This window comes from Myodes glareolus, chromosome 26 (genome assembly GCF_982192425.1).
Source record: "Myodes glareolus chromosome 26, mMyoGla1.1, whole genome shotgun sequence".
In the NCBI taxonomy this organism is placed as follows: domain Eukaryota; kingdom Metazoa; phylum Chordata; class Mammalia; order Rodentia; family Cricetidae; genus Myodes; species Myodes glareolus.
This window is the reverse complement of record NC_142051.1, coordinates 44,306,947-44,334,697: the sequence shown is the minus strand read 5'-3', so window position 1 is coordinate 44,334,697 and position 27,751 is coordinate 44,306,947. Positions and strand designations below refer to the sequence as shown.

The 27,751-nt window shown below is 40.4% G+C and overlaps 1 protein-coding gene across 1 annotated transcript in view; it reads left to right on the top strand.

The window, feature by feature from the left end:
- Cry1 (cryptochrome circadian regulator 1) overlaps positions 1–27,751 on the top strand; it is a 56,989-nt gene that overhangs the window by 14,360 nt on the left and 14,878 nt on the right. Inside the window, exons 2-3 of the mRNA XM_048418470.3 lie at positions 20,084–20,192; positions 25,341–25,483. Coding sequence (XP_048274427.1) covers positions 20,084–20,192; positions 25,341–25,483 — 252 coding nt within the window. The remainder of the gene's footprint in view (positions 1–20,083; positions 20,193–25,340; positions 25,484–27,751) is intronic.

Genomic DNA, 27,751 nt, shown 5'->3' with positions numbered 1-27,751 from the left:
CCATAGTCCATTTGTTGGGAATGTGGGTGTAGTATTTCAGGCTACTTCCTGCTGATTGGGGGCACTGATAATCTTATGGGGACCTAAAGAAAATTTAGAGTTATAATCAAGTCCTGTCTGGAGTATCCTGTGAGTCTTGATCATCTCAGGCAGCAGTCTTGAATCTGTTCTGGATGTAGAATTCAGACATCTGGGCCATCTGTTCCTACCAGAGATTGCTCAGGTGGTCTTCCTTTTTCGAACCTGATTTTTCTTAACTCAGAATAAATCCACAGCTTCTCATTTTCTGTGGAAACAAAAGCAAAATCTCTTCTCCAAAGTAACATACCTTTTGACTTCAATTTTGAAGCCAAGGTATTTTCAAAATGCCTATCTTGGGTTAGTTCAGCAGCATTTATAAACAACAGTCCTTTAGCAGCTGTTGCTCCTTCCTCAGCATTCAAACAATTCAAAGAGAGCATAATAGCATACAGTATCAAGATTCTCTGTATATTTTCCATCTTTATTTTAACCTCTATTTCTTTTATTTTTACTTTTACTTTTTGAGACAGGTTCTCTGTATATCTTTGTCCTGGAATAACTCTGTAGACCAGGCTGTCCTTGAACTCGCAGAGATCTGCCTGTCTCTACCTCCCCAGTGCTGGGATTAAAGGCATGTGCTACCACACCTTGAACTCACAGAGATCTGTCCCTGCCTCTCAGGCATTGGGATTAAAGGCGTGTACTACCACACCTTGAGGTCACAGAGGTCAATCTACCTCTGCCCCTTGAAGTCACAGAGGTCAATGTACCTCTGCCTCCCAAGTGTTGGGATTAAAGGTGTGTACCACCACACCCAACTACTCTCTTCCTTTTAATTTAAGCTGCCCAGCTGAGAAAGGTACTGAGCTGTGTGGCTAACGTAGATAAGGATAATGGGGTAACATAAGTTATAAGAACTAATAAGTAGCCTGACCTAATGGGCCAATCAGCTTTATAACTTATAGAGATATCTGTGTGGTTGATTTTCTCTGGGACTTGCCGGCAGTGGGGTACCGGGCAGGACAGATACCCCAACAAGCCGGCCCTTCATGTTACAAGTTGGGTTCCCAAAAAGCCAGTACAAGCAGTAGAGATAAATCCTAGTGCCATGGCCAGGGGCCCCTCAATCTGCCCCAGCCATGTAACTGCCACCCACATCCAGAGGGACTAGTTTGGTCCTATGCTGGTTCCTTCCCTGTCTGGCTGGAGTTGGTGAGTTCCCATTAGCTCAGGTAGACTGTTTCAGTGGGTGTCCCAATCATGGTCTTGGCCTCTTTGCTCATAGTCTCATTCCTCCTACACGTCAACTGGACTTTGGAAATCTCAGTCCAGTGCTCCCAAGCAGGTCTCTGCCTCTGTTTCCATCAGTTGCTGGATGAAGGTTCTATAGTGACGTTTAAGATGTTCATCAGTCTGACTACAGGACAAGGCCAGTTCAGGCACCCTCTCCTTTATTGCTTAGTTTTTTAGCTGGGCCATCTTTGTGAATTCCTGGCATTTTTCTAGAAACAGGTTTCTTGCTAGAACCATAATGGCTCCCTCAATCAAAATATCTCTTTCTTTACTCTCATCTCTGCCCTTCATCCACCTCAACTATCCCGTTCCCTCAAGTTCTCCTCCCACCACCCCTTCTCCCCTCCTCTTTCCCTTCCACCCTCCCTGCTCCCCCCACCACTATGTTCCCAATTTTGTCAGGTGATCTTGTCAATTTCGACTTTCCAGGTGAACCTATATATGCTTTTCTTAGGGTTCAGCTTGTTACTTAGCTTCTTTAAGATCATGAACTATAGGCTCAATGTCCTTTGTTTATAGCCAGTAGCCACTTATGAGTGAATACATATCATATTCATCTTTTTGGTATCTTCTTTTGTTTTTTTCTTCAAAGACTTAAAGTTCTTGTCACACACTGAAAAATTAAATTTTGGGCTGTAAATCCACTCTAGAGTTGGTCAGTGCTCTCCAGCTTACCCCTCCCCCTTGATTCAAAGAGCCAAGGAAATTTCACCATAAAGCATGGAGACGTTACTTCTGCCTTACCCTTCCCTACTGTGTACGTGTGGCTTTTAGAAGTGTTGGCTTAATGTTTCAAACGCCTTCATTTAGACTTTATGTCTACTCTGGTGCTCAGTCTTGACTCTGTCCCCCTTGTGTTGTGAAGCCTTCAGAGCCAGCAGTTCAAGTCCTCTGGGATCAGTACCCATCAGGGCAGACACTGACAGCACACTCTGCTCACCCTTTGTTTGTAACCCCTTGTTTTGTTAGCTCTTAGCTGCTATTAGGAGGTGTTTTATGTATCTATTGTCATTTCTGTTTCAGTGCCAAGATTGCCCTAAATCACCTGGTTAATATTAAAGTTGAATTCATTTGACTTTTTAATGTGTTTGTCTTAAATGTATGTATCATCTATACTTATTTTTCCCTTTTCATTTTCTTTTTTAATCATAAAATTTTTAATTCTTTTATTTTTGAGATCATAATATAATTACAACATTTCTCACTTCCCTTTCCTCCAAGCCCTCCCTATACCCTTTTGTTGTCCTCTTTCACATTTATAGCCTCTTTTTCCTTCTTTCTTTATGAGAGAATTTCTTTGCATTTATTTTGATCATGTTCTCCTAGTCCCCAGTTTCTCCCAGATTTTCCCCCATGGCCTCTCTATTTCATGACTTGTTACTTACATCTATGTGTATGTGTATGCATGTGTGTGTGCATGTGTGTGTGTACACCCATTCCTAAATACATAAATACTGCTGCTCTGTCTGTGTGATGTTACCTGGAGATGGATTTTTAGGAATGACCATTAGTATTGGGTAACCAATGGGTGTGCTCTTCCTTGGGTAAGACTTTCCCTTAGATGTCTGTAGTTCTTAGTGTGGCCTCGGGGGTTTTCTCAGCACGTCTGCTGCTGCTGTTGTCCTTGTTCAGCTTACATGTAGGAAGTCATGTTGGCAACACAGAGCTCACCATGAAACTCTGGTTGTCCTGGAACTCACTCTGTAGGCCAAGCCTTGAATTTACAGAGACCCACTTGCCTCTGCATCCTAAATACATTGCTGGGATTAAAGACATGCACCACCAGTTTGGCCCCTTTTCATTTTTAGTAATTTTTATTTATGTTTTTTTTCTCTTTTTGTTTTGATTTAATGTTAATTAAATATCTTTTGAAAACTAAATTTCCTATTCTTTTCTATTGGGTTTTGTTGTAGTTGTTGTTTCTTCCTCATTTATTTCCTGGTGTTAGGGATTGAATCCATATCCTTGAACCTCTAGGCAAGTATTCTACCACTGGGCTACATCCATCGGCCCCAGGCATTTTGTTATTCTCACTAGGTTCTTCTGTCTTACTTCTTTTTCGTACTCTGATTTACTGAAATGCTGTTAGGATTAAAACAGCCTATTATGATTACTAAGATAAGTTCTTAGCCTTTTCATTTTTCTAGGGTCAGCATTAAGTGTTCTTCTGCATGACTTTATAACTGTATTATTTCAGTTCTTTGACAAATGTTTTGCTTTTAATGATCTAACATATACTTGGATAAAGTGGTCTATATGTATACTTCATTCCATATACATGGAAATATGTTCATATATTCCAGATACACACACACACTGTGGTTATTAAGGAGGCCAGAGTTGGTCATGCATTGTCCAGATCTTCTCTACCTAGTTTGGTGGGCTTCACTCAGTGTCGTCTTCACTCTCTCGCTGTAGTGACCAAATCCACAGAACAGCTTCAGAGAGGAGCTGGCTAAGGAGGTGTCAGTCCATCATGCAGTTCACATGGTGGAAGCCAGGAAGCGAGATAGGAATGCCACCACTTCTTTCCTCCCATTCTACCTGGGGCCCAGCCCATGCGATAGAACCCCCTAAATTCAGGCTGGGTCTTCATCATCATTACTAGAAGTGCCTCACAGACACACTATTTCCCAGTCTCCCAGGTGATTCTAAATCTAGTCAAAATTGGCAATGAGGCTTATCCACCTCTGCAAGAGCAGCAAGTGCTCTTAACTGCTGAGCCATCTCTGCAGCTGTATGTCAGTGATCTTATTTCATATTTTCTTTTTTGTCATTCATGTTCTGTTGCTTTATTTCTATTATTTTAATTTTAGTGAATTAAATTTTATTAATAATCTTTCTACTATTTGGGAAAGTATACATTATCTTAACTATTCGCTGTTAATATCAAATTCATATAGATCCATGTCTACAGTTAATAAATAATTTGTCCCTCTATTGGGTAATAAAATATATTTAAATTGTGCATTGGTTGGCCTCTTTCTGATGGGTATGTGTTTCTAGTTATTCTGGTCTTCTCCTCATTTATAAAGCCAGTGATGGCTTCTGTGTGCATTTACCATGTTCTTTGTTCTTTTTTCTCCTCACATGTCAGACCTCGAATGGAAACCGGGGTTCACTTTCCTTTATCTTCACCAACTGTAGAGTTCCATCTAGCAGAGGATCTAGAGGCACGCTCCTTCATGTTTTGTCTGAAGATACTGCTATTGAGTCCATCATACCACAACACACTGAGAACCAGTTAGCTGAGGAGAGTTTGCCTGTAGCTCATGGTTTAAGACACTTCAGGTCATAGTTGCTGTGGTCCCAGGGATCAGACCTAGGTCAGTATAGAACGGCAGGAAGGGAATGTATGTTAGAGGTATTGCCTTTCTGATACAACCTGATGGTTCTTTTCTCCTTTTAAACATACATTTGTTCATATTAGATGTTTTTACTGTATTTTTCATGTCTTCTTTACATTTGTGTCTCATTGGCTCTATTTTGTAAAATGTTTTATGCCAGCCTCTTTCAATTAAGAAATTATATAAATAATAGCACATAATCACTATGCATGTATACAGTATGTAATGACCAAACGCATTACCATACTTACACTTTCAACATCTGTTGTTTCTTTATGTTGAGAGCCTTTAAATTCTTCCCCTTTGGCTCTCTATGACCTACACAATAATTACTATAAGCTGTAGACACCTGACTGCACGCTGGCCATTGTTCTAGCCTGCGCTTGTGTGCACAAACTGTTCAGCTGTAGACACCTGACTGCACACTGGCCACTGTTCTAGCCTGCGCTTGTGTGCACAAACTGTTCAGCTGTAGACACCTGACTGCACGCTGGCCACTATTCTAGCCTGCACTTGTGTGCACAAACTGTTCAGCTGTTGACACCTGACTGCACGCTGGCATTGTTCTAGCCTGCACTTGTGTGCACAAACTGTTCAGCTGTAGACACCTGACTGCACGCTGGCCACTGTTCTAGTCTGTGCTTGTGTGCACAAACTGTTCAGCTGTAGACACCTGACTGCACGCTGGCCACTGTTCTAGCCTGCACTTGTGTGCACAAACTGTCCAGCTGTAGACACCTGACTGCACGCTGGCCACTGTTCTAGCCTGCGCTTGTGTGCTCAAACTGTTCAGCTGTAGACACCTGACTGCACGCTGGCCACTGTTCTAGCCTGCGCTTGTGTGCACAAACTGTTCAGCGTCCACATATGTCTCGGTCTGTCTGGATCATCTCACTTGATGCAGTGTCCGTGCTGCCTCAGTCCTTCTTCCTTGTCCTTGCCAGAATTTGTTATTTTTATCTTCTTGATAATAGTGACTATATTTAGGGAAAGGAGATACTTCTTTTTTGGGGGGGTGGGGGGATCTCAAGACAGGATTTCTCTGTAGCTTTGAAACCTGTCTAGAACTAGCTCTGTAGACCAAGCTGGCCTCAAACTCAGAGATCCGCCTGCCTCTGCCTCCCCAGTGCTGAGATTAAAGGCGTGTGCCACCACCACCTAGCAAGAAAGATGATATTTCATTATAGTTTTGATTTATATTTCTCTTTTGGAGAACTTTTTACCATAAGATCTTGGCCATTTGTCAGATCTTCAGCAAACCAACTTATACTGGTTATGGATTTTTAAAAGTAGAATATTTGTATTATTATTAACCTGAAGGCCAGAAATTTCAAGTCAGATGGAAAGCATCAGACTTAGATCTAGGGCAGCATGCTTTTAAGCACGTTAGGCAGATGCTATTTAGTACTAAGTCCTCTAAAGCCTGGAAGTGCTTGTTATACTTGCTGTAGCCTGACTTTGGAGTCACAGTGCAGTGGTGTCTAAAATTAGACAAGGAATATGATTTCTAGATTATAAATAACTGTGGTTTTTTTGAGATCACAAAGGAATAAGAAAATTTTAGTTTGATCTGTCCTCTGTATGAAACAAGAACCTCTATAAAATTAAAAATATCTATTTCTTGAATGTTTGATTGAAGTTTGCCTATAAAGCTGTGATTTTTTTGTAACTTTTTAACTATTGATTTTTGTTTAATTTTTCCCGTTTTTTTTTTTTTTTGAGATGTCTCATGCAGGCCAGGCTGACCCTGAATTCCTAGTCTTTCTGTCTCTTCCATCTAAGTAATGGGATTCAGGCGTACTCTGCCATGCCAGCTCTGATTGTTTGTTCTTTCTTGTGCTTGGCTGTGGAATCCTGACCACACTGTCTAATCCCTCACAGTTCTCCTGCTTCGTGTGTGCCACCACCCCTGGCTTCAATGTCCTTTATAGCGACTGGGCCATTTTACATGTTCTTTGTGCCCTCAAGTCCATTCTGGTAAATTTTATATTTCTTCAGGTCATGCTTAGTAAGGAACGTGTTCATCTTAAGTTTTTTATTTTTATCCATGTGTTCTCTCTCCTTCTGTGTGTGTGTGTGTGTGTGTGTGTGTGTGTGTTCATGTGTATGTCATGTTTGTACCTGTGCATATGGAGGCCACAGGCCAATGTTGAGCGTCCTGTAGAATTGTTTTCCACCTTGTTTTTTGAGACAGGGTCTCTCGCTGAACCTGAAGCTCACCACCTGGGTTAGACAGGGTGGTCCTTGTGTTCCCTGCCCCACAGCACTGGGACCGCAGGCACAGACTGTAACACTCTTTTCCACAGACAGCGGGAATCCGACTCAGGTCTTCATGACTGCTGAGTGAGCCATCTCCCACAGGCCCTTAAGTTTTTAATTTATTTGCATAAAATTTCTTCATAGTATCTTCTAATTTAAAGCCACCTACATATGAGATTATGCCTTTTTTCCTTAATATTGCTTATTTTGCCCTCTCTTATTTTCTTAATTACTTTTACCATAAGTTTATTATTTTGTTTTGTTTTTCTTTTCTTTTTTTCAGACAAGGTGGCCTCAAACTCATAGTAACTGTCCTGCTTCAGCTGCCCAAGTACTGGGATTATAGGCATGAGCCACCATACTTTTTATATTACTTTTGTTTTACTATTTATATTGTTTCTTCATATGATAACTTTGACCTTTTTTCTTTTTTTATAAATTTGTATTCTATTTTCACATCTTTATAATTTCCTTTCTCTACTTTTTTTAGGGGTTCCTGGTGTTTTTCTAACTTAATTTAAAATCTTTCCTAGTTAGCATTTAAGCTGATATATTTCCTTCCTTCTGCTGTGATGTAGACATTGGGTTGTGTGTTCCCCAAAAAGTTCCGTGGCTGAAGACTTAATCCACAAGCAGGTGCTGTTGTGAGGTGAGGGCTTTTAGGGGGTAGCGTCTAGTAGGAAGTCCTGGGAGGGGGCAATGTAGAGCCACACCCATGTTTTCGTCCTTTCTGCCTCCCAGCTCTGACTCGTGGTCCTCCGCAGTCCCACCATTGTCCATAGCACAGAGGCCCAAACATCAGAGCTGCCCAGGGCTGTGGTCCAAATGCACCGTTTCTCTTTATGGAGTTAGTTGTCGTGGACATTCTGCTGTGGTGGGGTAAGACTGACTAATACAGCACCACCTACGGTACATTCAACAAGTTTTAGGTGTATCTTCATTATTTTTCAGATCTAGGCCTTTTCTAAATTACCACCACATCCTCCTCTCCATATCTTGCTTCATTTTCTATATTGATTTTCTTTTTATTTCTTCTAGTTCTTCCCTTCCCCAGACACCTTCCTAAATCTTTCTCTGTGTTACCTTGTTTGAGATTCATGTGTTTCTTAATTAGTACCTTTCACGAGTTCCAAAAGGTTCTTAATTATTTTTAGATCTCTTATTTGCAACTCAAGTGATTCTCCTCTATTTTGTGATTGATCTTTTCTTTGTGTGGAACTTTTGATGGGATTTGTCTGTAGTATTATTGAAGTTAGGAATCTGGTAGGATTTGTTATTTGTGCATGCATGTTTGTGAGTTGATGTTTGGAGCATCACAGAAAGGCATAGGCAGACTTTAGCATTCTAGATTACTACAAACCTGTTACTACTTTAAATGCAATGCTTTGCTTGAAGTGTTTTCTAACACATAAATTCCTTGAATTTTCTTTCTGTTTTAAAAGATGTGTTTGTTTGTTACGTATACAGTGCTCTGTTTGCATGTTTGCCTGCTGGCCAGAAGAGGGCATCAGACCTCATTATAGATGGTTGTGAGCCACCAAGTAGTTGTTGGGAATTGAACTTGGGACTTCTGGAAGACCAGTCAATGCTCTTAACCTCTGAAACATTCACCAGCCCAATTTCTTACATTTTCAATCCAATAACACATTCTCAGGGCAGATATTTGTCAATAAAACTTATTTTGAATTATTTTAGATACACAAAAAATATGACAAATAATTCAGATAAGTCCTGTGCTCTCCATCTCCGGTTCTCTCTAATAGTAATACATCTTTTTTCAAAATTGAGATAGTACATTATTTACCAAAGTCAAAGCATTATTCAGATTTCACTATTGATTTTTTTTTCTGTTCTAGAATTCTATGCAAGGTACAACAATGACTCCAGTTAACGATGTCCTTCATCTGCTTTATAACAGTTCTTCGGGATTTTCCTGTATGTTATGACCATCATGATTTTGAATATTATTTCTGTATTTTGTAGAATGGACCTACATTTGTGTTTGTCTGATTTTTTTTTCCATGATTAGACTGGAGTTATAGGATTAGGAAAAATGTCTTATTAAAGTATTTTTTCTGGGACTGGAGAGATAGCTCAATGGTTAGGGGAATGTGAAACTCCTGCAGAGGACCCAGGTTCTGTTCCCAGCACCACATGGGAGTGCGCTACCATCTGTGGCTACAGTTCCAGGAGAGCTAGTGCCCTCTTCTGGCCCGATGGGCACCAGGCACACACATGGTATACATACATGCATGCAGACACACACTCACACATACAAAAGAAAGCTTAGAACAACTACAGTGGTCTTCCATCTCATCACCGTAGAGTGCACGTGATAGCGGACATGTCTGACTTAGTATTGGTGTGTTTGAGATGATCATAGGGTTTACTCTGATGGTGACACTATTGCCCACTGTAGATTTGCTGTTTTACTCTTTCCACTCAAGGGTAAACTTTGCTTCTTTCTGGGACTGGGAAGAACGGGCAGTTTATTCTGTGACTTAATATGTGCCATACTTATTTGAACTGGGAGTGAAGCTTGTGGGTGCTCTGACTGGAGGAAAAGGGTCTATTTTTAGCTTGCCTGCTCTGGTGGGCCTTGGACTCTTATCTTCTGTGTTCCTCAACATGGATTAAGCTCAGGTTTTCCAGAGCTTTATAGAAATCCTCAGGCTAATGCTGACTCTGGCACCTGCTTTTAGAGCAGCCCAAGGAATTATTTTAAGAAAGGTTCGGTTCTCTTGTTTGTCAGCTTATCGGCTTTCTTCCAGAGAGTACCTTATCCCAGTGTGCTGTCAGCAAGGGTAGTAACAGACTTCTCTTGGCATTGAGTTTTTTTTTTTTTTAGTAATTTTATTAAATTATAAAAAGTTTCCATTTACGCCCCTCCTCCCAACGCCCTCCCACTCCCCCCCTCCCTCTCCTCCTCCCTCTTTGTCCCCAAGGGAAGTCAGGGTCTCCTGCCCTGTGGGAAGTCCAAGTTCCTCCCCCCTCACTCCAGGTCCAGGAAGGTGAGCATCCAAACAGACTGGATCCCAAAAACCCAGTATATGCAGAGGAAACCAGTCCCAGTGTCATTGTCAATGGCTTCTCGGAAAGACTGCAGGCCAGCCACATTCAGAAAATCCAGCCACATTCAGAGAATCTGGTTGGATCACATGCTCGTTCAGTCACGGTCCATCTGGCCTTGGTAAACTCTCATTAGATCCGACCCCTTGTATCAGTGGGTGATAGTATCCCTCACAGTCCTTCGTCATTTTCTTCCTCCTTTTGCTCCTCGTTTGGATCTTGGGGGGCTCAGTTCGGTGCTCCAACGCGGGCCTCCATCTGTATCGTCATCCTACGCCAGATGAGGGATCTATGGTGATAAGCAAAATATTCATCAGTATGGTCACGGGCCAAGGCCGGTTCAGGCACCCCCTCCTCTGTCCAGAGAACAATCTGGGGATCTCTCCTTGGACCTGGGATCCCATATATAATCAAGTTTCCTGTAAACTCTAATATGACTCCCTTAGTTGAAATATATTCTTCCCTGATCTCACATTCATCCTTCCTCCCTTCCCCCCATCCCGGTCAACCGAGCTTTCTCCATTCCTCCCCTACTCCCTTCTCTCTAACCCTCTCCCCTTCCAACAACCCTCCCACCCACCCCCCATGCACCCAAGGTTACCTGGGACTCTTGACTATTTCCTACCTCCTGGCGGATAGGTAAATAATCTTCATCAGGTTCGTCTTCTTATTTAGCTTCTCTAGGATCACGAATAATAGGCTCAAAGACCTTTAATTATGGTTAGAATCCACTTATGAGTGAATACATACCGTGTTCCTCTTTTTGGGTCTGGCTTACCTCACTCAGTAAAGCGTTTTCTATGTCCATCCATTTGCATGCAAAATTCAAGATGTCATTATTTTTTACCGCTGAGTAAAACTCTAATGTGTATATGTTCCACACCTTTTTTAACCATTCTTCTATTGAGGGGCACCTAGGCTGTTTCCAGGTTCTGGCTATTACAAATAGTGCTGCTATGAACATAGTTGAACAAACGCTTTTGTAGTATGTTTGGGCATCTCTAGGGTATATTCCCAGGAGAGGAATTGCTGGGTCCTGAGGGAGGTTGACTCCCAGTTTCCTGAGAAACCGCCACACTGATTTCCAAAGTGGCTGCACAAGTTTGCATTCCCACCAACAATGGATGAGTGTTCCCCTCATTCCACATCCCCTCCAGCATAGGCTATCATTGGTGTTTTTAACTTTAGCTATTCTGACAGGTGTAAGATGGTATCTCAAAGTGGTTTTGATTTGCATTTCCCTGATCGCTAAGGAGGTTGAGCATGACCTTAAGTGTCTTCTGGCCATTCGAAGTTCATCTGTTGTGAATTCTCTGTTCAGATCAGTACCCCCATTTTTTAATTGGGTTAATTAGAGTTTTAGTGTCTAGTTTCATTGAGTTTTTAATATGTTAAATCTTGAGGGACATACACATTATTTTAGAAAGTATGGTGCTTATTGTAGTCATTAATAACACATTCCCCACCATTCTCAATTTTTAGGAGTTTTCTTGATTTAGGCATGATATTTTCTCATTGCCTTTCCTACTTTGATGTCTTGATTGATTGATACCTATCATTCTTTCCTACCTATGCAGATGCACACACACACGTGCACACACACAGGTGTGTGCACGCAGGTTTCTTCTGTGAGTAGATGAGCCTCAGCAGATCTGTCACACAGCATGAGTGAGGAATGAGCGACCTGTGGAGTACCTGGAGTCTGGGAGTAGCTTGTTTACGTATGTTGACATAAGTTCTTCACTCTTCCTTTACCTTACACCTCTTGTGGCTTAGGTGTTGAACTGTTGGTCTCTGGCTATTAGAACATGATGTGCTTTTATACATGGATTAGTCCATTGATAGATTCATAAGTTGATGCAATTATTAGGAAGTGGTAGAAACTAGGACACGTGGCCTCGTTGGAAGAAGGACGACATGGAGTAGGGATGGGATGTGCCCTGAAAAGACAGTTTTTTTCCTGGTGTCTTCCTTCTTTCTGCCTCATTCTGCTTCACCTCATGCTGCCTACCATGATGTTCTAATTTAGGCAAGATGGCTGTGGACTGAACTCTGTGGAACTGTGGCCCAAATGCAGACTTCATATCCTGTTGTTTTTGAAGGTATTTTTATTACAGAAAAAAGAAAGTGAACTGATACTGTGCCCATCTTCCCCAACCTCGAGGGGAAAAGAAAACTGTTGTAGTCGTCTTGTCTCCTTAAAGCCGTCAGGTCAGTTTTTCTGAAGTGTCATTGTAATACTCCATGTTAGAAAGGTAAAGATGACCACGCTGACTAAGCCAGCTACACTTAGACAAGTGCTGTGGGGCAGTGGCCCTCTACCTGTAAAGATTGTTTCTTGTACTGTTTTAATAGCAGGAGCCAGGCAGGAAGTATAGGCAGGGAGACCAGGACAGGAGAATTCTGGGAAGAGGAAAGCTTTGCTCAGCAGCAGTTGTAACCCAGACACAGAGGAAGCAAGATGAGAATGCCTCACTGATAAAAGGTACCGAGACTTGACTAACACAGACCAGAATTATGGGTTAATGTAAGATATAAGAGTTAATAAGAAGCTTGAACTAATAGGTCGACCAGTTTATAATTAATGTAGGCTTCTGTGTGTTTCTTGGGACTAAACAGCTGCAGGACCATGCTGGACAGAAACCTCTGTCAACATATGAGTTCTTAATTTGCCAATGACGAAGAACAGGCTTGCACCTCAGAGTCTCTTGGTGCCTAAACTCAGGGATTTGGCATTTTTAAAGCCAAAAACCACATGACCATAATTATATCAGAGTTAGATGAGGGTCAGAGTAACCTTGATACGTTCATGCCTGGCAGAGCATAGTAAGTACTTCAGACATCACATGACAATTATTTTTGACATACCTTCTTTAGTTATTTTGGTTTGCATGAATTATTTTGGTTAATACATTTGAACCATGGCCAAAGTCATGGAAACCTCAGGTTTCTGCCTAGGTCTAGAGCTGTCTGGGTGGACACAGATGGAGTCAGGGTACGATGTCATTGCCTCAGTCTCTTCTGTGTTAGTGTGTGCTCTATAGAAGTGGTGCTGTGTACGCAGAGAGCACAGCTTTGCAGTCAGGCACATCGTATTAAATTCTTTTTTTGATTCTTTTTGTTGTTGTTGTTTTTTGGTTGTGAACTTAGCTTTTAACTGCTGGGCCATCTTTCCATTCCGTAAATTTTTTTTCAGCCAATTTTAACATTTATTTGTGTGTGCACACACATGCACATATACACATGCATACACTGCATAGCCTGTGTTGGGAGACGAGACAATAATTTAGGAGAATGAGAACACCTGGAAAAAAACTATCTTTTCAGGCACATCTCCCCGACACCCTGCAATCTATGATGTATTTCTTCCAACTAGGCCACACATCCTAGTTTCTACCACTTCCCAATAATTCCATCAACTTATGAATCTATCAATGGACTAATCCATTTATAAAAGCACATCATGTTCATTTTATTTGTTTGTTTATTTTGGTTTTTTGTGACAGGGTTTCTCTGTGTAACAGTCCTGGCTATCCTGGAACTCACTCTGTAGTCCAGACTGGTCTCAAACTCACAGAGATCCACCTGCCTCTGCTTCTCAAGTGCTGGGATTAAAGGTGTGCACCACTCCCGCCCAGCTCCACACATCGTGTTCTCACAGCCTTTCAGCTGTGTCACAATTCACTGTCTCCTCCTTCCATGTGGATCCCAGGGATGAACTCAGGTTCTCAGGCTTCGCAGCAAGTGCCACTACCACTGAGACATCTCACTAGCCCCAAATTAAAGTTTTTATTTCATTTCATAGCTGAGATTTGGAAAATATACATGATGAGTTTCCAAATTTGTAGTTATTTTAATGGGATATTTTATAGGGTTGTATGACTAATACTTAGCAAAATAGACATGGAACAAATATTCCCTCCCTGTCATACTTCTCCACTGACTGTTGAGTCAAGTCTTTAAAATCCTTCTCATTACTTAATGTTTGATGATTGGTTAGGTAGCTATGTATGGTACTTCTACTATATGTCAGGAATTATCTGGACATTGGAAAGTGGTAAACCTGGCCCTTGTTAAAATCCAGCTTAAAAGGTTCTCCTCAACCGTCGCTAGATTCTTGAAATTTTAATATCTTCCCTACCTTAGAGAAGGAGGAAAGCCAAGAAATGCTCTCTCCTTTCTGATCTATTACCCTTTTGTGCTACGCATGTTGTCTTCCATCATAACAGGTTAATGTGTGTCTCTATATCATGTTCACGGTCAAATACTTTCCTAGTTCTGGGGACATTAAGACTCTCCCCAAAATTAGTTATCACCTCTTAGAAGGCATTTTAGAGTGTTTCAGAGGCAATGTTGGTTGTTAGTATGGTTGGAGAAAGCTAGGAGACTGGTGTAGAGAGGCCCGGAGTGGGTTCTGCCCTTAGAACTGCTCGTGGTGTCTCTCAGTAAAAAGTTTTCCATCTTCTGAATGAAAGCCTAAATTCACTGTACCTCAAATCAGGTATTAAAGCGCTGTTTTATATGGAGATTTTTCTGATTTTATGTATTACCTGTACACATTAGGGAAGCCTCAGACTTTAATAAATCTTTCCTAAAGCTCCAGGGAATCGCATCACCAACAGTGATGGTGCTCGTCCTGTGTAAGATGCCAGTGATACAGCTTACACTGTAGCAGCTTTTGAACTTAAAATTGTTATGTAATGTCTTTGTTCAGTCAAGGTTTCACTATGTTTCCAGGCCCTGAATTTAAATCCTGTGTCAGTAGCCTGTGAGCCACCGTCACGAGTGTGCACTGCAGGCCTGGCTTTCTGATTTTTTATTCATTACTTTAATTTCTTAGCTTTTGATGTTTGAGAACTGACCCTAGAGCCTTGACCATGTTGAGCAAGTGTTCAACTGTTGCAGTGCGGCCATAGTTGTCTTGGTCGCGCCTGACCACCCACACCAAAGCCCCGTTCTGCCTCTGTTGGCTTCTTTGTAGGAAGGTCTGAAAGGGGTAACTATAAATGATTTTGTTTTGGGATTTTAAACAGGACATTAAAAAGTATTTGCCATAAAAATAACTTTGGGTTTTTATATGAGTCTGTGTATGTGTGCTCTTAATTCTGAGCCTAACAAGTGCAGAATTCACCTGTGTGATACATTTTATCTATATTAAGTACTTGTATTATCCTTGGGGAATTAACCTTCATAATATATATTTTATCTGTATTAAGTCCTAAAGCCTTGTCTTTGGAGGAAATGTGCACCGCATCTGTCAGACTAAATGAAAGCACTAGTTTATTAGAAAGCTCTGAGAATGGAGCATATAAAAACCTTATTCCATACTTAGAGATGCAAATTATGATTTTTAATTTTAAAATCACTGATAAAATATTTGGTATAATTGGGAATCTCATTTTTATTTATAATAGTAGGTCTAGATCTTTAATTTTTTCTAAATTGAACTTTCATTTCATATGTAGAGGAGATGTTCTTCATGTGGTTTTAGTTTATATTCTGTAGGGTCAACACTATATGGTTTTGTTTAGGAGTTCTAAGAGTAGTTTTCACTGACAAGTGTGACCAATGTTAGCAGATGGCTTCTTTCTGGTGTGCACACATGACTTTGTAACACCTTGTTTTCAGTAGCAGTGGGATTATGTTGTATCTTGCCCTTGCTTTTTTCAGACTATTTTATAGACAGAACTAGAAATACTAGTTATATAAGCTATTCTAGCACAGACTACAAAGTAGGTCATTGTGATGGGAATATGCTAAACCACCCACTGGTTGCTATAGCAATGACCTACTTTAGAAACTATTTCTGTTGATTCATGTTGAAATCATCTTTTGGAAGTGGCATAAGGAAGTTACTACATGTACGCTTCTATAGTAGTAAAAGGTAGTGGTTTTTAGAGGAAAATTCCTTAAAACGTGTAAAATAAGGAGGTGCATTAGTGTCTCATTTCAGAGTGGTTCATTCAGTTTTATAATTAAGTTGTGCCTTTGTACAGTGAGGGATTGTAGTGAATTTACTAACATTTGGCCTATTTAAAAACCAGTCTATTTTCAGCCAGATCTTCCAATGGGAACACATGGCTGCAATATATGCCGAATTTGTCTGCTCAGTGTTCAGTGCTGTTTTAAGGCACACATTTTATAATGTAGGAGTGTTTAAGTGATGTGTTCTGTGGAGCATATAGTCTGAACTCTGAGTAATATTATTCCAAGCCAAGGACAAAGGGTTAGATTTTGTGTAGTTTTCAAATGCTGGTTTTCATTTACCACTAAAGAGAAACTGTTCTATTCAGTGACTTGGTGCTCTGAATCTACACTGTTTGTGGTTTATTTTTATTTTTTTTTATTTTTTTTATATTTATTTATTTATTATGTATACAATATTCTGTCTGTGTGTATGTCTGCAGGCCAGAAGAGGGCACCAGACCTCGTTACAGATGGTTGTGAGCCACCATGTGGTTGCCGGGAATTGAACTCAGGACCTTTGGAAGAGCCAGCAATGCTCTTAACCACTGAGCCATCTCTCCAGCCCCTGTGGTTTATTTTTATATAGCACCACTACAGACTTACAGGCTTAGAGATCAGTCGATTTGAGTTTTAATTGCATCGTCCCTTTTTAACAAATAGGTATTTGTATAGCAGTGGCTTTGTCACTGGGGAAGATAAAGCCTTGGTTCAGTCACATTCAGATGGAGTTATTCATTCAGTTGAGATTCTGTAGAGGCCTGGGCGTCCAACTAATTCATTCTTTCCTGTTGCCATTCCCAAGTGTTTATCTATGTATATACATGGGGTTTGTTTTCAGAAATAGATATTACTCCCTTTTTTCTCTCTTTTCATTTAAGGGAGGTCATACGGACTGCCTTTGTAGCCGTTGGCCTTGGGATCCTTCTACTTCATTTCTTGAGTATTGGAATTACAAGTGTACACCTCCCTGCCCATCTTAAGAATAGAAACTATTCTAAAGGGAAAGTAACAATGACTTCCATTTAATGTATATCAGCCATGTGCTACCAGTTGATTGTACATATTTCTAGTCCCAGCACCTGTGTAAAGCAGCCGTTCTAGCATCTTATCCTACTTCAGGTCTTCAGTAGACTGCAAGACATGTGGCAATGGCATTTACCAGGTTCAGAAACTAAAACCTAGGTTAGGGAAGCCAAGGCATGAAAAATTAGATACAGGAGATGCACAGAAGAGAATGGTGTGTGTGTGTGTGTGTGTGTGTGTGTGTGTGTGTGTGTGTACAGATACATGTTTGCATGCAGGTTTTTCTGTTAAAAAGAATGATTTGAACTTTGCTTGTGATGGAATACATTCTTCTTGACAGGTGAGAGAGGAGAGAGAGTGACTTCAGCTCTTAAGACTTCAGATTTGGTATAAACTTGAGATGGGAATTGGCAAAAATCCTTCAGACTGAGGAAAGATATCACATGCTCAAGAGAATGATTGTGTACAAAAGAGTAGTAACTTGGTTTAGTGCGAACAGTAGTGGCGTGGGATAGAAGATGAACCTGGAGCCATTGGATGGTGGCTGAGAAAATACTTTGCTTTTTATTGAATAAAGACTGAGTCTCAAAGACCTTTGTACAAGAATATGTGCCTCAGAGCGATCTGATAATGTGAACTGAGGTGGATTGTGGTGGCAGAGATTGTTGGTAGGCAGGGCTATTTTAAGACACTGCAATAAATACAAGCAAGAGATAAAACTACCATTATTGTACTAAAAATAGAAGGCCAAGTATTCAGTAACAAATAATAAGGCTCACCATGTACAGATACTGTTCTAAGAGCCTCAAATATGGTAATTTACTCAGCTTCCACAAAAATTCCCATGTGTGTCCTATTATACTCCAATTTTATAGACAAGGAAATTCAAGATTTTCCACAGGTGGTCAGTGTAAAATACATACTGCTAGACTCGTTAAGAATATGGAATATCTGTGCAGTGCATGCTGGGAAACATGAAATTACTTGTGGCTCTCTAAAGGTGTTTAGCAACAGTAAACCAGGTGCAGGAGATCAGGCCTCACCCTTCCTACTCCAAAGGAATATGTGCTGGAATCAATTTTGAGATTAGTGCATTTTTATCTCTACTCAAACTCCATTTCTCAAGGATAGATATAATAAGTAACCTGGTAAGTAATGTTCCAGTTATTTCCTTATGCACAACTAAACATAAATTGATACATATGATATAAATTTTATTTAACCAAAGAAATACACATAGAGTTTTTCTGTATTTGTGGTATATATATGTTTATCATTTTCTTACGGGTGTGTGAATATGAATTCACATGCATGATGTTAATCTAGACTTGGTTGTTTATTTTATGAATTAATTATATCCTTTTGGTATTTTCTTTCTTTTCCCACCTTCCCTATCATGGATATGTTCCCTTCATTACGTTTAGTATGAAGGACACTTACTTCCAGCTTTGGTAGAAAATGTGGGCTCAGTGATACAACAAAGATTTAGAGATCACCTCTGCCTTGGATTGTCTCTACGGGATGTTTGAGCTTTCTGCTGTTTTTACTTAAGCAAACTAGTTCATTCCATTTCTTTTATCAAAAAAATTTCTTTGATGATCTTTGCTACATCTGAGATATCTCAAATAATCCTTGGGAAGTGGTAAGCTGGAGACATGGTTCATTAGTAACTTACTGCACAATTCTGAGGACCAGAGTTCAGATCCTAGCAGCACGTAACACATAACAAGGTGCCCCTCAAATACCAGTCATGCCAGTGCTTCAGGGAGGCAAAAACAGGATTGTTGAGGCTTGTTGACTGCCAGTATAGGAGTTAAATGTGAGCTCCCATTCAGGGAGAGACCCTGCCTCAAGTACCAGCAAGACTGAGGTATTGAAGGCAGAGAGTGGACAAAGAAGACAGCCTTTCAGGATAGTGCCTTGTGTGACCTTTCAGAGGTAGAAGTGTTGCGCCCTGTGTCGGGTTGTTGGCTGCTGGCCGCTGGAGATTGGACACCACGGCTCCAGTTAGCTTCCTCCTCACACCTGCTTCTCAGTGAGGTTGTAGCTCGTGGGAAAGGCAGACAAAAAAAAACCTTAACCCGAAGAACATAGAAGAAACAAAATAGAGACAAACTGAGATCTGCCCAGCTGAGAGGAGCAGAATCTGGGTGGAATTAAGGGATAATGAGCTTGGACTTTGCAGAGCAGGCCTCCTTTGTGGATGTGTTCCTGGGCAATGCTGTGTCCTCGCAACAGAAGATGTAGAATAAGCAGTTTCCTACTGCTCCAGAATTTCCCAGATGTCTGTCATGTGTAAATCTCATTTCCGTTTACTTCACTGAAGACGTCTGTGTGATCCCACCCACTCCATAAACCTTTGTTTGTTTCAAATTAACCGAATATTCTCTGTAGTCACGAGTTAATGGCATATGATTTAGCATCTATCTATCTATCCTTTTTCTTATATTAGAAGCTTTATTAGATTTAGAAAAGGACATTATAGTTTCTCCTAGGTGATTGCAATGTCCTCTAGCAAAGTATTCATTTTTCTCTCATTTGCCTGTTTTGTCTTCTGCGTCAGGGTCTCATGTAGCCCTGACTGACCCCAAACTTGCTACATAATTGAGGCTGATCTTGAATTTGTGGCTCTAAGATCATCTCTCAAATGCTCTGTTTACTGGTGTGTAGCACCATACCACACCACAGATGCTTAAATTATTCAGACATCCAGAGTTACCAAGTAGAGTGTTTCCATTTTCCCAATAAAAGATATTCTAGATTCTTTGCAGTAACTTTTCCATAAAAAAATTTCATTTTATTAGATTTGAACAATGAAACTAGTTCATTTAACTGCTTTGATACTTATTTACATAATTTTTATGATTATAAGTTAATTTTTTACTAGATTATTTAGTGAAAATTAGTGATTTAATTCAGAACTTACTTAAAATATTGGAGATTATGATGTAATAAAAAACTCTTGTCAATATGGGTTCTGAGAATACTGAGTCACCAGTAAATAAAATGATGAGTCCACATTTGTCATTTGTAGAATAATGTAGTGTTACAATATTTTATACCTTTTAGATACATATTTTCAGATTTATAATATTTTTTTCTAGATTTTTGCTTCAATGTCTTGAGGATCTTGATTCCAATCTACGGAAGTTGAATTCTCGTCTGTTTGTGATTCGTGGACAGCCAGCAGATGTGTTCCCCAGGCTTTTCAAGGTAATTTGAAAATACATGCATGGATAATAGTCTTTGCCAGAGCAACTATTTGACAAATAAGACCTTTTTAGCAAAAACATGGGAGGTAGTATCCTTTTAAGCTTTTTATTGATTCTTTGTGGATTTCATATTCTGTTTCCTGATCCCATTCATCTCCCCGTCCCTTTGTGTGCATCCTCTGCCCTAGCAACCTCCCCCTCAATATAAAATAAGAAAAGTTAAAAAAAAAAAAAAAAGACTCATCATGGAAGCTGGAGTGTGACACAGAGGTCACAGTGCCCTTTAGTCCACACATCTCTACAGTAAGTGTTCATTGCAACTTGGCCTCTGGTCTCTGTTACATTATCAATACTGGATCCTCACTGGGACTCTCCGTGGAGATCCTGTTGTTGCCATGTGTCATGGAGATCCTGCAGCTTCGGATCTGCAGGTCCGGCCCCTTCATGTGCTCCAGCAGATCACAGATGCAGTGGATGTTGGGTGGGTCAACTCATAGTTCTGGTTCTGGGCCTGGGTGGTAGCTGGGTTGGTCAGCCTACCTGCTCTCCCTCTTCCCCACCATCAAGGTGAGCTCTCTGGCACTGCCCCGGGAAACTCATCAGTGCAGCAGACAGCAAGGGGCCAGGCCAGTTCTCCCACTCTCTGCTGCCCCCACACCACCAGGGCCAGCCAGCTTCAGTGTGTTGCCCAGGGGAGGTTCAGGGCCTGCTCTTCCCAAGTGCTGCAGCCCGTGAGGACCAGAGCCAGCTCTCTGGTCTCATGACAGCAGGTCCATCACTCCCACGTCCTGGGGTGAGGGGGCTGCTGTGCCAGGACCACATGGGTGGGGTCAGCTCCCCCCCCCCATGACCTTGTCGGAGCCCTGTCAACGGGATCAGCTCTACTGTGGTGTCCAAAGGAAATAGTATTTTTAAATAAATAAAAAAAAAATGTGACTTTTCTTTATTGACAGTGCTAATGTAGTAAAATTAGACATTAGAAAGGTTAAAATGAAAAATTCCTTTTTGGCCTCAGACTATTAGTTCTCCCCAAAGCCGCACTATTTCCATTTCCTGCATGTGCAAATATAAATACCCTTTGTATGAACAAGAATTTATGTGTGTTTAGACATCTCTGTGTTTGTGTCTGTGTTACTTGTTCTCTGCTTTAACAGTCAGACATGTTATACACAGTCTTCTGTTGTGTGCTTTATGCATATGTGATTCTGTAGTAGTAACAGAATGGGTTAGGTTTCTTCTGCTGGTTTTCTATGGAATGTTTAGTTCCTCTTCCCGTAGGCCTCTGGCTTTCCCTGTATGAGAAGGTCTCCAGTGCTGGGAAGTAAATCAGTTTTGCTTAACTTTCCTAGTATGAAAGAAACATTAGTGCTTGCCTCATGTAGAGGTCTTTGCTAGTAGAGACTGTTTACTCCTGAAGAATTCTCATTTAGTCTAGGTATGTGGAAGAGTTTTGACAAGAAAGCAGACTGGAAGTAATGATACCTCATCCACAGCTCATACAAACAGCAGTGTGTGGAGATAAGTACATCAGTCCTATCTCCAAATCTATTTGGTATAAGTAAAATGTCTTCTAAGATTTGGGTATTACAAGTACCACGGTTTTATATTTTGTTTTTAAACAGACTTTTCCTCAGGCCAGCGATTTTTTTTTTTTTTTTTTTGTATTGTGTTGGATTTTCCGCACTGGGATGGGAGAGCGGGGTCAGTGGCTGACAGACTCACTGCTCTTCCCAGCGCCCACATGACAGCTCGTGATCCTTTGTAACTCCGGCTCCAGGAGATCCAGTGCCCTCTTTTGGCCTTTGAGGACACCATGCATTGTGAAGAACTTCATATATGCAGGCAAAATAGAAATAAATTTAAATATATAATTTTAAACTTTAGTTTTGGATAGAATAGCATCATATTGTTTCATATGGCCTTACACAGAGTCAGTAAGATGGCTTAGCAAGGAAAGACACTTGTCACCAGATCTGACACTTGAGTTTGGTCTCTGGACCCACATGGTGAAAGCAGACTGGCTCCTGCAGCTGTCCTCTGACCTCCATGGCATTGAGACATCCATATGCATTCTCTCACACGTACTAGAATACATTTGATAGTTAATATAATGCAGGTACACGAATACACACACAGAGAACCGTTATTTATTCTGACTTTTTTCTTCAGCTACATTAAAAAGAATCTGTATTAAAGTGCCAGCTGTGAAGAACCAGCTTGGGTTTGTTCACATTTCAGCAGTCAGTTTGATGTAACTGGTGTCTGTAGAGCAGGGCATCTGGGAATCACAGAATAGACATGCATTTCTGGTGCACAGAAAACATTCACCTAAGTGGACCACCCTCACTCATAAAATAGATATCAGAAAGTACAAACAATTGAAATCTCACAAATTTCACTCTCTGAGTCCAATAGAATTAAATTTAAAATAAATAGCAACAGAATACCAGACATGAATAACCGCCCCCAACAGTACTTGGCAAAGCTCATAGCTTTCTGTATTGTTAGAGAAATGAAGGAGACAAATAAGTGACTTTTTGCCTCAAAGATGGAAAAGAAATAAATTAAGCCAATCACAAAGTAGAGGAAACGAAACGGTAAAGGACTGGAGATGAGTGAAACAAAGCTGTCCTGGGAAGGCATCCTTGCCGGCATTGGCTGCTGTGCCTGCCCTCTGACTCTGTCTGGCACTGGGACATGAGCTGGAGACATGAGTAAGCATGTCTCCTTTACTCGTTGCCCTGATATTAGTCTTGCCATGACAATAGCCACTACTGGTTCTTCTTTGCAAGGCTATTTCGGAGGCGCTTCCTAGAAGAAAATGGTGTGTGAGTTGATACATTTAATGTTCAGGGGATGTTCTCCCTGGCTTTTCAGTTTTTCTTATGGAGAGATGTTCACTAATTTATTCCCAGGGAAGAGATGAGTGATGTATTGGAGAGTTGAGGAGAGAGCTGGGTGAGTATGGTTCAGACAGTTCCTTTTCTCTTTCATATACATTTTTCCCTCCTCTTCTGTATACTGTCTTAGAGTGAGAGCCCATAACGTAAGGGAGGCGCTCCGTATGATTGGCAGAGTAGGGAATGTTACGTACCGCTGTCCAATCCAGTAGTGACTATCAGCAAGCTGATTTCCCTTAAACCTACTGATACTTTCTCCAATTAAACTTTACTGATAATGCTGCTTATATTTTTACCTTTACGTGCCTGAACTCAAAAAGTAAAAATAACAGGGAGTATTATTTATTAACTCACCTCAAACACTTAACAGCTAAAATATTATTTCTCAAAAAATACACAGATCTAATTGCAAGATCCTCATTAGACAAATGGTCTTCGTGACTTACACAGTGAAGGGTTCTGTTGTTCAATTACAAGGAGCTCTGAGAAACCACACGGTTACAGCAGAATCAAGAGGACATCGGCTGCAATGCACAGAAGCACACACGTGGAAGCCGTGATGCTTAGGGCTCACCGTGCTCCCCCGTGCTCTCTGCTCACCAACACACGATGCAGGCTAGGAGAGCAGTGTCTGCAGTGAGAGCTGTCCTCACTAGGGAACTCTCAGCTCTCAGTCCTGGGGCGTTTTACTGCTAGACTGTACACCTTAGCATGAAATCAGCACATAAGTGTGTATACACTATGGTTCCTAATCTCATTTACAGCTTATCCTTAAATTTAAAAATGGCACAGTTGTACTAGCAAATACGAACTTTGAGGTAAACATCTGTTAACTGCTGTTATATTCCAGACCTTCAAGAAAGGAAAAACTTTTAAATGTATTATTTTTCTCCTAGTGTTTCGGAGACACCGTTGAACAATAACGAATACGTGCAGCTGGCAGTCACTCTAGGGCAGTGCTGATGGGGATTTAAGGCATAGCAGCTGAGAACATGCCCAGCATCTAAGCTTAAAATGTGCTGTGTTTAATCCATCGTTTTTCTCTCAAGGATTTATTTCTAGGAAAATTGATAAATGACTAAGTATGTCTTAAATGTATGTGCGGGGCTAGAGAGGTGGCTCAGCCACTCAGAGAGCTTACTGCTCTTCCAGCACACTTGTGTTCAGATCCCAGCACCCACATCAGACAGCCCACAGTGGTCTGTAACTCCAGCTCCTTCTTCAGCTTCCGTGGCATCCACACACAGCACGAATATACACAATAAAAAAATTATATCTTTATGAAAGGTAATCAATTGCCAATGTATAATGTGCATTGCACCATTGGTAACACCTTTAGTCTGTCCATGTGGTGTCATCTAGTCAGTTAAATAGCAGAATTAGAGGATTTCTGTTCCTTTCTGAAGTAAATCAGAATAGATTTTAGAATTCAACAAAACTTGACTATCATCCTGAGATAATCATTTCATTCCCTTAAGTCATAGTCTCCTTATTTATAACAACTATAAAGACATGTAAGATACTGATGCAATAATAGTCAATAGTTGCTGTTTTATTGCTCGTTCCAAGTTTTCTTTTGTCAACTTTCTGTTGTTGTTGTTGTTGTTGTTGTTTTCAAGACAGGGTTTCTCTGAGTAGCTGTCCAGAAACTCACTTTATAGAACAGGCTGGCCTAGAACCTGCCTGCCTCAGCCTACCAAGTGCTGGAGCTAAAGGTGTGCACCACCACCACCACCCAGTTTGCTGTCAACATTTTTAATAGTCAGAAATAAGTCTTTCTAAGCAAAACAGTTCATACCATATCAGCTATCAAAGGCTTTTTAAAGAGAAGTTATTAGAATCACCAGACAAAAGTTCATGTCTGTCTCTATAAACCTGAACATATCCCTTTTTTTAAAAAATAATAACCTTATATGCAAAATAGCAAATAGAGGTGGTTTTCATTCAGAAATAAATAAGGTAATAAAAGTAATTGAAATAAATGCTACCTAAACACTGTAGTACAGAGAGCATGGTAAGGGTGTTGCTAGATTTGCTCATACCTGGCGCAGTGCCTGGAATCTAGTTAGCATATATTTGTCATTTGCATATTTACACATTGACAAATGGTATAGTTTCCACCCACATATTTGAAATTTGGTTTATGTATATTGTTTGATACAGATTTTGAGCTTTTTATTTATTGTTAGAAGAAGAACATAATTATAAAATCATAATGTATGGTTGCCCCCTCTCTCGTCTGGCTTTAGGAATGGAGCATCACTAAACTTTCCATTGAGTATGACTCAGAACCTTTTGGGAAGGAGCGAGACGCAGCTATCAAGAAGCTGGCCACCGAGGCTGGAGTGGAGGTCATTGTGCGCATCTCGCACACCCTGTACGACCTGGACAAGTACGGCTTGCCTTTATTACAAGATATAAACATGGCGCGTTAAGTACACTGCTGGGTGACATTAAGTACATAGTTGAGTAAGGTTATAAAGTGAAAATGATGGAACCAGAACTGTAGAAATAAATGGTGTACAACAAGCCCTGAGCATTTTACTCAGCTGCTGTGATTTCATTTGCTCAGTTGTAATACCAAAATTATAGACATACTGCATAAAAGTATTTAGCCTTTCAGCATTAAACTAAGAAATGTTATTTACACATTTTTATTTGACTACTGACTCGTCCCAGTATTGCCTTTCGAGGATGTCAGTATTACTAAGTTTACAGCTTGTTTGACACATAGCCATAATTTACTTTGATATATTTTGTGTTACTATGTGGGTACTCTTTTGTCCTTTTGTTTAGCTGAGATGAAAACAGAAGTAATGTAACCAACTACCCAGCTAGAGTCCTGAACCATGGTATCATCCCTTGTTGGTCAGTGTGTTTATTGAAACACTAGCCAGTCCCTCGGGCGCTTTGGCCAAATTGAGCTGAGCATGTAGCATGTGCTAAGATTCTAAGGAGTTCATGAGCTGTGCAGGTTTGCAGTAACTGCTGGCATAAAGTCGTCTTTATAAATACGAAAGGATCACGATTTATGTACCTATTAAATTATTTCACCTTTTAAATTATGTACACATTTTACCATTAACAAAATAATTCTGTAAGTTACATATCAAACTAAATTAACTTCTGTTTGCAAGTGGATGAATAGAATCATGATTTGATTCAGACAAATGTCTTACCTTGTTATTAACCTAGAAGTGCCCTGCCCTTTTGATAACAAAATGTACCTTCTAGTTAACTGCAGCGAGTGATTATAAGGGGCAAATGGGATAAGAGAAGCTGCTGCTAAGTGGGAGACTCAGCTGTGTTGTGAAGTTAATTTTTATTGGGTTGATTGTGAATGCATATTAAAGGTTATCTATTTATGTTATGTATAAAAATGTTTCCTATGGGTTTCAGTTTTCTAGTAGATAATTAAGAGATGTGACAGTGTCATTGTAGCATCATTGCGTTCAGAGAAATTCATTATAGTCTTAGGTGTAATCTCAGGGTACTAAACCAAAACAAACTTTCTTACAGCAAGACTAGCCTTCCTGATGGCTTTTTTCTATAAACGTAATTGATAATAAGGTATAAAGAAAAATACATTATGTTTGGAATGAAGAAATACTTGATTAGCAATGTTATCAGTTATGTCATCTTTGCTAATTTACTTAACCATCTATAAGTGATAAAGCTGGCTTTAACCTGTAGTTGTAAGCAAACAGCTGGAATGAAAAAGCGTAAGTAATTATTGTGAAACAGTGTCTAGACGGCAGACCTTCGAAGGTGCTGCTGGCTGTTCTTTTTCTGGGAGTGTGACTGGATTGAGGCATTGAGTGGTCAGCAATAACTGCATAATGTACTTAAGTTTAAATGACTTGGGAAAAAATGTAATGAGTTGGAATTTGGTGTTCATATATCTTTAGTATTTCTCTTTATCCGTGATGATGACATTCCAGAAGCCCTGGTAGATGCCCCAAAACCACCAATTCAAGCCCTGCGTACCCTGTACTTTCTGTCTAAATATCACACAAAGATGAAGCTTGGTTTGGAAATGATAAACTATAGGAAGTTAATAGTAGTATTGAACAGTTAAAACAGTATTCTACAATAACTTATACCATCTAGGTGTAATATTTTGCATCACAAGTGAACATAAGTTAACTGAACCACGGACAACAGAAGCTCAGAGGGGGGTTACTGCTGTGTAGCAGACACACGTGTGTCTAACAAAGGCATGCACACAACAGAAAACACCTATAGTCTTAATAAAAACTGATAAAGGAAATGGGAAGACAGAAGAAAAATACAGGAACAGGTACACAGAATGATGATGTCTGGGGGTGGAGACGCAGCGTGTGGGCTGTTGCTAAGGAGGCGCTGATGGCTTGGGAGCTGTGCTGCACAGTGCTTTTAGCTGTTCGAGTCTCAGAACAGGAACAGGTTACCAGCGAGATCATTTACTCTTCAGTAAAACTAGGTTTTTATCTGTATGTTTTCTGCAGCATCATGTTGTAAACCTCAAATACACACAGCAAATTTTATTTTTACTGACAAATACTTGGTGCAATCGTCAGCCTGGTTTAGTTGTATTAGTGCCTCCTCTGAGATTCCTTGAACTCTTGTTTCACTTGTCCGTTGATGACAGTTTTTATATGCACATCCTGTAGGCTAAGTG